Source organism: Sciurus vulgaris (genome assembly GCF_902686455.1).
Source record: "Sciurus vulgaris genome assembly, chromosome: 7".
Classification (NCBI taxonomy): Eukaryota; Metazoa; Chordata; class Mammalia; order Rodentia; family Sciuridae; genus Sciurus; species Sciurus vulgaris.
The window spans coordinates 48,190,812-48,204,494 of NC_136467.1; the positions used below are offsets into that span (position 1 = coordinate 48,190,812).

General features: G+C 34.4%; 1 protein-coding gene across 1 annotated transcript in view; it reads right to left on the bottom strand.

The window, feature by feature from the left end:
* Positions 1 to 11,615, bottom strand: part of RFX6 (regulatory factor X6) — a gene marked incomplete at its 3' end in the record, with an annotated part of 51,867 nt that extends 40,252 nt beyond the window's left edge. The window contains exons 1-4 of the mRNA XM_079146279.1: positions 11,377 to 11,615; positions 10,932 to 11,088; positions 7,459 to 7,582; positions 5,852 to 5,913 (exon numbers count right to left, since the gene is read on the bottom strand). Of these exons, the coding sequence (XP_079002405.1) occupies positions 5,852 to 5,913; positions 7,459 to 7,582; positions 10,932 to 11,088; positions 11,377 to 11,599 (566 nt within the window). The 5' untranslated portion in view covers positions 11,600 to 11,615. The remainder of the gene's footprint in view (positions 1 to 5,851; positions 5,914 to 7,458; positions 7,583 to 10,931; positions 11,089 to 11,376) is intronic.
* Positions 11,616 to 13,683: the final 2,068 nt, after the last annotated feature.

A 13,683-nucleotide genomic window follows, 5' to 3' on the forward strand; every position in this document is an offset into this window, starting at 1 on the left:
AAATATTTTAATGTAACTAGAACATATACTATGCATGTCAAATAAAAAGTGAGGTTTGCTTCACTGTGGGACAACTAGTTGTTTTAATTGGTATACCACTATCTGGCACAAGTCTTGTAGATTATTCTGATTATTATTTCAAGCATTTCATAATTATTTCTCTCTACATGGTTATTATACATATTCTAAAAGATACATGATAAATGCTTCAGAATCCTGAGTATGATTGGCTAATTTCTCCAAGAAACAGTTTTCATTATCACTGTGGCTTTTCTAATTGTCTAATAAATTTATGTTCACTCATGACCATCAACTGTCCCTGGTCTTATGCCTTACATCAAGAGGTAGATTTCATTTATAAATTATGAATAAATAAAAGTAATTAATTAATGCTGTGTCAGATTTTAAAGTGAACATGGTATAAAATATGAGATTTTTAATAGAACAAATTCAATTATTGCTATTTTTTTTACAACTAAAATATTTACCATGTGTCTGATACTTTTTCATCTAATCAATTTCAGTCTGAAGTTATATTTCTTCTTTTCTTTTTCAGTCCTTATACAGAATTCCTGAAACATATGTTCCCCACTGAGCTAGTAGCCCTGATGTTAGTTTACACTACACAAATGATAACTGATAAGGAAATGATGGGATTAAGCTGTTCAGGGACTTGCAATAACTTGTTATGATAAGAGCAGCTGCCATATCAGTTTTATTAACCCACTAAATCACTACTAATAAATAAGATAATGGCTTCTGTCCATCATGTCTAAAAACCAAGATTCAGTTGATCAATGTCTATAATAAATTAAAATGTAACTTCAAATCAAACAGTCTACCATGTGCATGAAATCTATTTGTGGGCTCGATTATGTTCTCCCTTGCTTTGTTAATCTATTCTGAGTAAGGCAGGGAAGGATACAGGCTCTTTTTACTCACCATTGTACTTCTAGTGCCTAGGTAGAATTCAACTCTCAGTAAAAGGCTTATTAAATAATTAATATTAATAATGAGAATTCTTTGACAGCTGGTATCCTATCTTCCACATCTTTGCATCTCAAAAACTCTTTAGAACCATGCTTTGTACATCAATACAAATATGAATGGATTAAATTTGCAAGAATTACTCTTCATTATTCTATTAAACCTATAGAATTTTTTCATTATTATTTACTTAAAATCTAAATTGAAAAATATTACGGAGACTAAAACCAGGTGTATACTTTTGGCACTGGTGGAAATCAAAAGGAAGAAAAGAAAAAACAAGAAAGCGAAGTCAGTTTCTACTGGTATTGAATGCACAATCTGCCATTGGGGCTGCTGGTTTTCTTGGCAGGGAAGGTATGGTAAGAGTAAAAGAATGGAAGGAGAGTTGAGTGGTTAATGCCACCTAGGAACTGACTGGCTTGTCCCAAAAGCACACTTGTGTGGTGATCTGGAGTGAGGCATTCTGATCCCATGTGTTAATCTTTTTTTCTGTAACCATTTAAAGCAGAAGGTTCCCACGTGGAACATTAGACTTACCACTGGAAACAGAATTATTTCATTTTTATTTACATCTGATTTTGATAGTGAATAATATTTGGGCCTACATAGTGATTCTGTCCATTGTGTTTTATTTCTGTTAATGGATCTGCTTGTTTTAAGTATTTTATCTTTTCCTTTCAATGGAACAAAAGTTTGGTTCATTTTATTTAAATTTTTTTCATCTTTTACTTTTCTATGAAGGGAAGAAATAACAGAACCTGTACCAAGGTGAGAGCTGAGAGAATGGGTCACTGTAAGAGCCAGTTATTTCAGAGCTGAGAAAGACAGGACTATAAAGTAGACACAGAATGAACTCTACTAACCGTCTCTTAGTCATACACATCAGTGTTTCCCAAACTTTGGATTTCATTCTTGGACCACAGGAGAAATCTGCAGAGTGTCTTTGGTCCATCAACCCAAAGACATTTAAGGTCAGATTCAAAATCAGTGAGGTTGCCTTATGCTCAGAATACAGAAAAGTCTTTTAAGTCAATTATGATCTAAAATAAAATTTGTCTGACAATTCCAAGTGAAATGATTGGACACGCTCTAGCTATTTTATGAAAATTTAACAAAAACTAAAAACTTACTTTCTAATTAATCTTCAAAAGAAGTTGTATAATATTATTATATTTTAATATTCAATACAATAAAGTAAATTAACAATAAGTTAAAATACATCAATTTAAAATATAAATAATGTTACATAATAATTTATAATTACTATAATTTGATTATTATAAATTTAATAAGAGCATGTTAATGTTTTTATAAAATTGGGAGAAATTATGATTTCCCGATTCTCCAAGATATATGTACTTCATTTATACTGTTTCATTCACTTGTTCACAGTCCTATGGACATAAAAATGTTTTTCATAAAATGTAAATTTATAAAATATTAAACAGCCATTAGAAATGATGATGGTGAAGATAATGTACTAGAAGAAAAAATATTTAGAACAAAATTTAAAAGGAAAAAGTGAAATTTCACTTTTCATAGGTGCTACAAATTTACTTTTATATAAACCATTAATACCTCTAAATAAAATTCATGATTGAGGTTTAATAAAGTGCTATTAGCTTTATGAGGAAGAATCCAATCTATTAATAAATTTTGAGAACTGATCAGTAAAAAGAACAATAAAATGTACTTCAAAATTTCAATTAATAATTGTTCTGTTGAAATGACTGATATGAGAAAAAGTTTAGGTTTCTTATTTTTACTAGTTAACAAAGCATAAAATTTAAAGTTAGATAAACCTTGGTATAAATGCCAATGTTGTTATTGGATAGTATCATTATGGCCTTGGGCAGGACAATAATCTTTCCTCATTTGTAAAACAAAGCAAATCCTACATTGTATCATTATTGGAAAAGAGATAATGAGTACGTGTGTGTATGAGTGTACTATTCAATAAATAATAACTTTTAATTGTATTGCCAATTTGTGAATGCACTCAGTTACTAATGTCCATTTTTAAGGATAGTGAAGTTGAAAGCATATTTATTCCTCCATTCATTTCTATACTTTTCTCACTTAATTCTCTCAAAAATTGAGATATTCTATACCCACTTCATTGATCTGGTGTCACACAACCACAGAAGGATATATATGAGATTCCCAGTTAGATCTGTCTAACTTCCAACCAATGTTCCTAAGCACTAGTCTATGCTACTTTTCGATATACTGTCTTTCAAAATAAAAATCTAAGGACATTTCTTGAAATAAAAAAAGGAAAAGAAAAATCAGCTGGCTAAGAATAATTGCATCAAAATATTTACCATTTTCAAGATGCACAAATTACATCTTGTTATTTCTTTCAATACACTTAGTTTATAAAAGAAAAAAATTTTTTCATGATATAAAAATACCAAAAAATGTAATAGTCTTGTCATAAAAAGCAAATGGCATATCAGTAAGGCAGAAAATAATTCAAATTGTTGATGCTTTGCCCTTGGGCACATCTATGACTATTAGATATCACATAAATTGCCAGAAGTCACCAAATGTTGCTCTATCAACCTAAGTACTAGAGTCTGACCATGTCACAATGGACAGGGTTAATGATTCATCCCTAATCTTAAAGTCTCCTTCCAGGATTAATTTACTTTCTGTGCAGCCAGCCTGCCCACCCCTTGCAGATCCTGTCCAGAGGGTTTCTCTGCATTGCTTTACCTCTTTTCCCCTATCTTTCTAGTTCAAACATTCTCTGATTTCTACTCTACTTAATTTGGAAGAAATCAAATTCAGTAAAAATCACAGTAAACTGAGTCAGTTGTGAAATAACACTGACTTGGTTAGAAGGAAAGGACCAATTTTATCTTTTTAATCTGTGATTTTATTTTTCCTGCCCAGACCACAATATTGTTAACATTAGGTGAAATAAATTTCATAAGCAATCATTGATAATCTATCATTATCAGGCAACAGAAAGAATTTAAAAGTGAATAAGACAAAGTCCTGGTCCTTGAAATAATTAATATCTGCTTAGAGAATAAGTTAATGTTACAATAAAATAGATACCAGAAAAACTGCAATGAGGATGCAAAGAACCTACAATAAATCAATAGATTAAGAAAACATTCAAAAAAGAGAGTTCATGAGGCGTTTATTAAATGGGTAGGATTTCAACATACATATAGGAGAAAGGGCCTTCTGAGGAAACAAAAGAATGACAGTTGGGGTGAAGCAAAGGTACTGGGGTAAGAATTGAATGAGAACAGAGGCTACATGCTAAAAAGCAAGAAGTAAATGACAAAGACAGGAAAATGGGTTGGAACTGAATAGACTTGAATATCAAGGGAAGAAAAATTTGTCCTCAATAGAAATTATGAAAAGTGGAATTTTCTAAGTATGGAAGATATGATTGAATCTGAACTTTAGAAAGTCAGTTTGGAGAAATTATATTGAATGAACTAGAAAGACAGAGTCATAGTTATCAAAGTGGGACTAAAGAGAGACAAATTCAAGAGAATTCAAAAAGTAGGACCTATTTCTTGGCAAATAATTAGAGCTAAGTTAGCCAATAAGGGAGCCACTAGACTCTTGAGGATCCTGAGCACTTGTAATGCAGCCAGGTCTGAACTGAGGTGTGCTATTAGTGTAAAATATACACCAGGTTTCAAAAACTCAGCAGAAAAAGTGTATAATATCTCCTTAGTAATTTTATATGGATTACATGATAAAATGATAACATTCTCAATATGTTGGGTTAAATAAAATTGTATTGAAATTAAATTTCATATGTTCCTTTTTATTTTGATATTAAATTTGGTGATATTAAATTTGGTATGCGGTCTCATTATACTTCTACTGGTCAGCACTGGACTAGGTGTTATGACAGGAGACAGTGGACAAGCTAGAAAATAAGTGATATAAGGGGGTCTGAGTGGTACTGTGAAAGAGAGGAAAGGGGAAGTTTCTGGATTTATTTAAGAGGGCATTAGCAACAGGGACAAATGCGAGGCAAGAGTCAAGGAAGATGAGTAAGAGTGAAAATGAGCCACTGTATTTTTGTTCTGGTAAAATGGACAAGGACAGAAGCAGGACAAGTGAGGTGAGAAATATTATTTCAAGAAACAATAAAGAAAGGAAAATAATAGAGCAATGACAGAGGGTATAGCAGGTCTGGGATGATTTTTTTTTCCAGTGTAAAAATATTTGTGTATGCTTACAGACACAAGGAAAGGAGAAATGGAAAACACAATGGACAGAGGAAATAACTGAAGAATAAGAACCTGCAATGAGGGTCTTACACAGAAAGCCACAAAAGAAAGGAAAAGTAAAAATACAAAGAGGGAGCATAGTTGACACTTTACATTTGTATTTACACTAAGAGATGACCAAAGAGGTCATTTTTACTTGTCATTTGCCTTGAAGGAGAAAGAAGGTGATATCAAGAAATTATGGTCTGGAAAGAAAACTGGAGGAAGAGCATTACCTATGGTAAGGCATGTCCTCTCTACTGACAGCCCTTCGCTCCTTGGTTTTGACCTTGTATCTCTGGGAGTGTGTGGATTCTGCTTAGTTACCATGCTTAGTTTTACACATTCCTCTTTTGTGACTCTGGTGCCTTCAGTAATGGCATCAAAATTATGAAAATGATTCACTTAACTTTTTTCAGGAGAAATAATAATACATTCCAATTTTTTATTATCAATGTTTCTAAATATTATTCTAAAATCTACTTTTTATGTTAGAGTTGGTCAAAGTCTGCTTCTTAAGAAGTAAATACCTGGTTCTATCACTGATAAAGACAATATTTATTTTACATCCTCATGTACAAGGGAAGAATCTATAGTTCACCTATGTATCTTACTTTGAATGGCCTCTTGTTCCAAGCCGCCGTGTTGTTAGGAGGGGAAATTTCTGGCGAATTGTCTAAAAGGGTAGAAAAGTACTTTAGTTTTTAAAAAGTGTGGGGTTCTAATGCAAGCCACTCATAACCAATTAATTCAAGAAAGTAAATGCTGAACCCCAAGGGAGCTGCAAATTAATACTCTGGAAAAAGTAATATACATCTTGATACACATCAATACATCAGCAGAGGAAGGGAGTAGTATTTTTCTTTTCGTTGGGGTATTCTATTGCCCTTGTGTCAATTGCCAAGGCAGATCCTCCCAGTACCTAGTTGTACTTGAACTTACTACCAAAGTAATTATTACTTTCTTTGAGCACAGAGTAGGATGGTTTGGGTTTCTTTATAATAATTCCATCTGGAGAATTACCCATAATTAAATGTCCAGCCCAACACTGAAAAGACACCTGGATCTTAAGAAATCTATGAAGTTCAAAGGGCTCCATGGCAAACTTTGTTATGTGTGAATTTCTTTGTTATGTGTTAATTATGTGTGTAATTTTTATCAGATTCTCAAGGTGTTCCATGGCCCCAAGTTAAGAATTATTGCTATAAGGCAGAATCACAAAATGATAATGCTAACATGGATACTGGAAGTGGTCTTATCTAACCTCCCCATTTTATAGACTGAGAGAACTATATTTGAAAGATTAAATGCTTTTAGAAAGTATCACAAGTTAGTCACCATATTGGCTAGAACTTAGGCCACTTGATTACCATATGCCATATCATACTTCCTCCATAAACAGACGAATTTTCAAAGTAAATAAATAATTTAAAAAAAAAAAAAAAAAACTAAGGAGCTAGACCAGAGCATTCATTATTTTCTGGACAATGAGTCCCTCTACAGGATAGAATTTGGATTTCGGTTTGTATTCGATGTACAATGTCTGAGACCCAAAGCTCTTACAGTTTTTCTGTGATAGCCTAGTTCTCAGAAAACAGATCATGACAAGGATCTCAAAAAACAAGACTTTTCCCAAAGATTGTTTCCTGATTCTCAAAATGATATCAAGTATAATGATATAAATATAATGTCAGTTCCACAGATTCCTACTGAAACCATACAGAGTAGGCAAAAAAGAATGCCTTTAAATCAGAGAAATTTAACCAAACCCATCATAAAAATCTCCAAGTTTGGGACATAAACATACTTCAAGTGAAATCGAGAGTTAGAAAAACTATTTAGGTCTTAAATAAAAATCTATTAAAAACTCATGCTTGAACAACCTAAATAATAAGGACAACTGCTAATTGTTCCACTTAATTTTGCTTCTCTACACAAGCCATACTCTTTAGTGCATACCTCTTTGAAGGGAAATGTTACTGTTAAATGGAGCTTGCTCTAAGTTTACATAAGATCTTCTGACAGCCAGGGTTCTAATACTCAAAATCAAGGTATTAACATATAGCAGTTCCAAACACAGTCCTTAAGAAATTTCACTTATGACTGTAAAGTGAATGTCTTAATGTTTTCTAAAGGAACTTCTTCAGATAAATTGGTTTCCATACTGCCTCTCTAGCATGACTTTAGTTGTAAGGTAGTATAATCAACTTGTGCCATTTACCTTTCCAAAGGTGGCAGCGCAGGCTGGCTCTAATTTCTCTTTCCTGCAGAAATCTAAATAGTGTGCATACAGGATGCACCTTGGTAAGCAAACTCCTTCACACACAATGTAATTTTCTTCAAGCCTAAGGAAAAAGAACAAGAATTAGGTCTACCTTTTCTTTATGACTCCTTTCCTTTGTCTTTTCTCCATGATTTAATGCTTATTAAATGTATAGTCTGAAAACAGACTATACAAATGGATTAATGAGTAGATTTCCTTTATTTCAGATATTATTAAAAATTAGATCAGGATGAATATAATTAACAAAAATGCTCTATATATCTCAGAATAGTTACAAGAGAGGAATTTGAATGTATTCATCATAAAGAAATGATACATGATTAAGTGACAGATATGTTAATTATCCTGAGTTATCACTACCAAATGTACACACAAATCAAATTACACCTCATAAATATGTACAAATACTATGTATAAGTAAAAATTTTAAGAGATTACTCTGTGTGAACCTGACCTAATATAGTGAGCTCTATAAAGAAGGTAAGAAGGTCTATAAAAGGAAAAAAAAAAAAAAAAAAAAGTAGGTGTAGAGATCAGAGACAGAAGACAGAAAGATTCCAAGTAGTAGCAAACTCGTTAAGATTCTGAAGAAGCGTATGGCTATATTTTGAAGAGGGCCACCACTCAGGAAATAATAGGTAACACTAGGAGTTGAGGATCTCAGTTCAACAGTTGCAAGGAATAAATTTTCTCAAAACCAGTGAGATTTGAAGAAAACCCAGAGTCTCACATGAGATTTCAGCAAGTGTCTTTTTTATTTCAGCCTGATGAGACCAGGAACTGAGTATCAAGATAACTAATCCCAGACTTCTAATACACAGAAACTGTGAAATAGTAAATTTGTGTTGCTTTAATGCAAAATTTAAAAAAAAAAATCAGATCACAAAGATTAATATTAGAAGAGCAAGAACCCCAGTGAACATCTGCTAGTGCAATTAAAATATCATGGCTAATGTATAATCACTCCTACCTAGTCCACATTGCAAATATTAGGTCTTACTTCTATACAAATCCCCTCTCTGTTCATCATGATTTACTCTTTGATATACAAATATCAGTGGCAAAATTGAAGATGACAGATTTTTAAAAGAACATTCTCAGCATGAGAGGACTGCCAGACTTTAGGTTGGCAAATGCTTCTACTCCCTTACTTTCATTCACAAGCTACTGAATCCTGAACAGACAGGGAAGGATAGTGGTGCATTTTTTTTGCAAAATTCAAAAGGGTAAATTCAATTCCCTTAAGTCAGAAATGATACTGATCTATTCCATCCTTATACCTTTTAAATGTGTTTAGTACTACGATTATCTAAAACACCCAGTATATTTGAAATGTAACTTTCCATAGATATCTACAAACATAACCTACATAACTTCAAATCTTAGTATAAATACAACTATATATACTTTGAAATTTTACTTGTAATTCCATTCAACTTGCAATTAACTGCATATTTATATAAATGCAAAATAAATATATAAATGCAATATAAATATATTTGTGTTATAACTACCTGAACAGCAATCTAGAAATCAGAACTCTGAGATTCTAGTCCAAGTTTTCCTAACACTTCAGTAGGTAAGTTAGGGTTAAATTTACTTATGCCAATTTTATACATAGCAAATTCATAATTATTTACAACACAATAACAATGAAATATTGAGTATGCATTCAGATTAATATTGGGAATGAAATCCTTCAAGCCTTCTGATTTAACATATTTAAAATATTTAAATAATTCTAATTTAAATATTTAGCACATCCCAATACATGCAAAACAAAAATTCAAGGAGGTGTTCCCTGAGCAGATAACGTATCAGAAACCCATTTTTCTATGAAGAAGAAGGTGAAGAAGAAGAGGGATCAAAAACTCCAAAACCAAGATGAAGTGTTTCAAAACAAATTAATTTGCACACATAAAATCAGATATCTAATTGACAATGAAAATTGGAGTTAATCAGTTCAGGTTTGTCTCTGATTTTTGGTTCTAATTTTGAATACTTGCAAGATAATCTATAACCTTTAATGAAAATTCTCAAAATATCACTAACTCAGTTTTATTAAAAAAGTATAACACTTCACATTTTAGAAGAGTTGAAAATTCAAGTAAAAGGACCATGCTTTATAGTTTCAAAAATATGCAAATTGTTATGAGAACTATTTACCTATTTGAAATTATATCTAATGACATATATATTATGACCACTTCCCATCTGTTTTGATATTGTTGCAAGCATGATTTTGTCTTCAAAATACTGAGTAATCCTAGACATTAGTAATTTGGGGTAAATTTAAGTTTGTTTTCAATCACTCAATTTGAACTGAGAAAATGAGTGATCATCAAAACACCTCCAAAACACATCTGAAATCAAAACACTTTTGCCCCAATCATCTCAGTGAAAATAACTGTCTTAAATATTCCAATTATTTGCAGCTCTAGTGTATCCTTAACTGTTAATCATGACCTCAATGTCAATAGTTACAATATAACTTTAGAGGAATATTTGGTTTATATTTCAAATGTTTAAAAGGGTACAAACAATCACAAAAATTTAGCATATACAAATTATAATTTAATATGTAAATAAATAAAAATACAAATTACTAGTATTTTTAGATTCTATTTTTTCTAATGTGTTTTCCTAAGATTTAGATTGTACTTTTATATAGACAGGTTATATAACTAATCAGTCAATAAGTAATCTTTTATTTGTATATTTTATTGTTTGGAATTTGGTAGATAATTTATACTTCTATTTTTTAATACAATGCAAATAAGTATAATATTTTATTTTTACTTTAAAAATCTCTTCCTTTTAGGAAAATATTACAAAATGTTCTCTATATGTAGAAAGCCTACTGATAAACTCTTACTTTTAAAAGATTTTGCACGAAACCCAATTTGTGAATTTTCACTATAATAAATCACATATGACAGGTGCTATAAAAATAGTTGAACATTTGTTTAAGTTTATAGTAATATCTTACCTGATTTTTCAAAGTCTTCTACTTCAAACACATTTCATCTACCTCAGGGCCAATACACTTTTTGTAATTTGCCCTCCTATGGATTTGGGCAATATTAAAATCCTTCTATGTTTTAAGCTGTTTTATAAATTTAAAAACTGCCAAATAACAAATATATAAGGACTGAATTTATTGCATGATAAGAAACCTTCGATATTGCTTATATTTGAAGAAATTATCATTTTAGTCAATGATATCTAGCAGCTGAATTTTCATCAGTACTAGGATATGTCTCCATGCCAAATGGTTAGTGAAAAAAAAAAAAAAAAAAAAAAGGATAAATTTCTATTTGGTCTTTTAAATTTGCCCAAAAAGTTTCAGAAACAAATTGTGACAAGCAACTTCAACAGGTGCATAAGTATACTTCTTGGGCCAGTCTTACCATTGCAGCGTGAGCTGAGTCTGCTTCTTTTTATCCTTCATAATCTGCGTGATGGTTTTCTTCTGAGAGATGTGTTGATTGGTTGCTTTGGTTTCGCTGTCGTGGTTATCTGCATCCTCTTCTTCAGAAGAAAAGTTACCATTGCTTAAATGCATTTCTGATAGCAAGTTTAGGGAATGATAAGGGGTGGGGGGAGATATACAATCAGTTAAGTTGCCTCTAAATGTACCTTTGCATCGAATGGAGTGCCTATGAGAAGGGCAGAAGAGCCATGCAAAAATCCCTTAGAATTAACAATCTCTAGTGGACATTTTTCCTGGGGGAATATGATTTAGACAGAACATTCTAAGTGTATGTATTTTGAGGTGTGTTTATTTTTATTATTGGATATCCTCAGAATGCATCCTCATCCCAATCGCAATCCAGGAGGAAGCAGAGCACTCACCTGGTTTCCCTCCCCCGAGCAGCTCCGGGTCTTCCCCTTTCTCCAGGCTCCCCAGTGCGCCCCTAGGCTGCGCTTCGGTCGCCAGGTATGCTCTTTCTTCGGGGTAGACGAGCAAGTGCTTGTCCAGGAGCTGCACACAGCACTCCTCCTGGGTCTCGGGGGAGAGTTGGGGCGAAGGATGAACTTGCAGGAAGGCGTCCTCCAGCTCCCGGACCTTGGCCATGCTCCTGGCCGCCGACACCTCGGCACCCGTCGCTCGGTCAGCTCCCCAGCTGAGCCCCGAGCCCCAGGCTGGGCGGGGCGGGGCGGGGCTGGGGACCCGGGCCACCCGGGTGGGGGAGGAGGCCGCAAGCTTCCCCAGTCTCTGGACGTCGGAAAGGGGACGCGGTGAACTGGTCCGGCTCAGACAGCCCCAGGGCCGAGGCGGGTGGAGACCCGCCTTTCTCCACCTGCCTGCTGTCCGGGCAGATGCTACACCTAGAGCTCACTTCCTCACCTGAGCCTGTCACGCCCTGAACTGTGGAGTCCCATTCCCCACCCCTCTACCCCCTTCTTCTTCCCTTTCTCTCATTTTGCGCTGACGCTGGGACGTGTTTCACACCCCAAACTTCCAGAAAGATCCCAGAAAGTTTCACTCCTCTCTGGGAAGATCAGCCTCAACAGCCCCCACCCTTACTTTCAGGAGACCTAAACGAGGCACCCTGCCAAGCAGCCTTCACTGTGCAGGCCTAGCAGAGGGCAAAAGAGTAACCCAGAGTTCCGCCCAGTCTTTGCACAGCATGGCTCAGGTTTATTTACTCCGGGAGTAATCCTAGGGGTCTGTGAGGACTTCAGTGATTTGAGGGCAGATCCTAGCGCATCACACATATCTCTGCCCACAGATGGACAGGGACTCTCACTTCTGGATCTCACAGTCCTCTGAGGTGTGGCCTGAGCTTGAAGGAAAAGGTACATCTATTCCCACTTATTGTATTTTGTAATTTAAACTTGTCCCTGACAATTTCTCTTTCTCACGCTTAGCGGTAGTGCGACCGACATTTGATAAAGTGAAAAATGAAATTGCAATGATTTTCTAATTCAAAATGACAAAAATTACGTATGATGGGTAAAAACTTGTTCTCCCTTGAAGCCGAAGCTCTCCACTGGGTCAAGACTTGAGGTCCTGTTGCCTGATTACCCCCAAATCTTTCCTTCTTTCCATTCTCTGTTCTTTTGACGAATACACCCTATCCCTTGTTAGGCCTAGTACTCTCTAGGAAAAGCAGGATCCTGCTTTGATTCACATTGCCTCCTCACACCCAACCTGTTTTCCTCTTCTGGAGCATTAGAGAAATTGCCCTTCAACTTTAATATTAATTGACATTATATTGAAATTTAGCATAGAAAAAAACAAAATGAGACCCAAGGTGGTTGGGTGACTGAAGGTCGAATTATGGAGAGGAGTAATACAGTCTAAGAGCATTGCCTTGACAAAGCAGCTAAAATTATGGCTGAATTTGAACCTCCGATTTTAATCCCTTGTTGGGAAAGCCATCAACTCTCTATCAAAGATTTTCTCCTTACCTGGTACCTTCAACTGCTGGGTTCAGCCTGGGGCCACCCACTCACCAACACAACAAAAGCTCTTAAACTATTCCTTCCCTAGGACACCATTGTATCCCAGTCTCTATATCAAGTCCCCTGAAAGGCCCAGAGCTTGCTCAGTGCTAAAATTTAGCATGTTCCCCCTTTACAGAGAGGGAATGAGTCTCTCAGAATCATTCTGTAAAGGGAGTCCTAGTGATTAACTATGGGTACAGAAAAAGACTCTGCCCACTTATATCACATAACAGGAGAAAAATATTCAGGAAAATTATTGGAATTTCTTTCTTTTTAATTTAAAAAAATATTGACCATTTGATATCCTCTGTGTATGTGTTTGTATGTAAGTCACACAGACATTTGGTAAATATCTGGCAATTATCCAATTGAAGTGATCAATGAAAACACAAACCAAGATCATTTAAAACCCTAAGTAAACTTTAATGCCTTAATTTTAAGTAAACCATCTACCTAAAAAATTACCGAGAAACTACTTCATGCTTCTTTTCAGAAATAAGGAATCTGAATAGACATATAACAAGAGATTGAATCAGTAATCAATAAACTTACAACATAAAAAAAAGCCCAGGACAAGAAGGCTTCAATGGTGAGTTATACCAAAACTTTAATGAATTAATGCCAACCTTCCCAAACTCATTTAGATGCAGTGAAAGCAGTGCTCGGGGAAGGGAAAAAAAAAACCTGTCATCTTCCTAAATTGCCGTT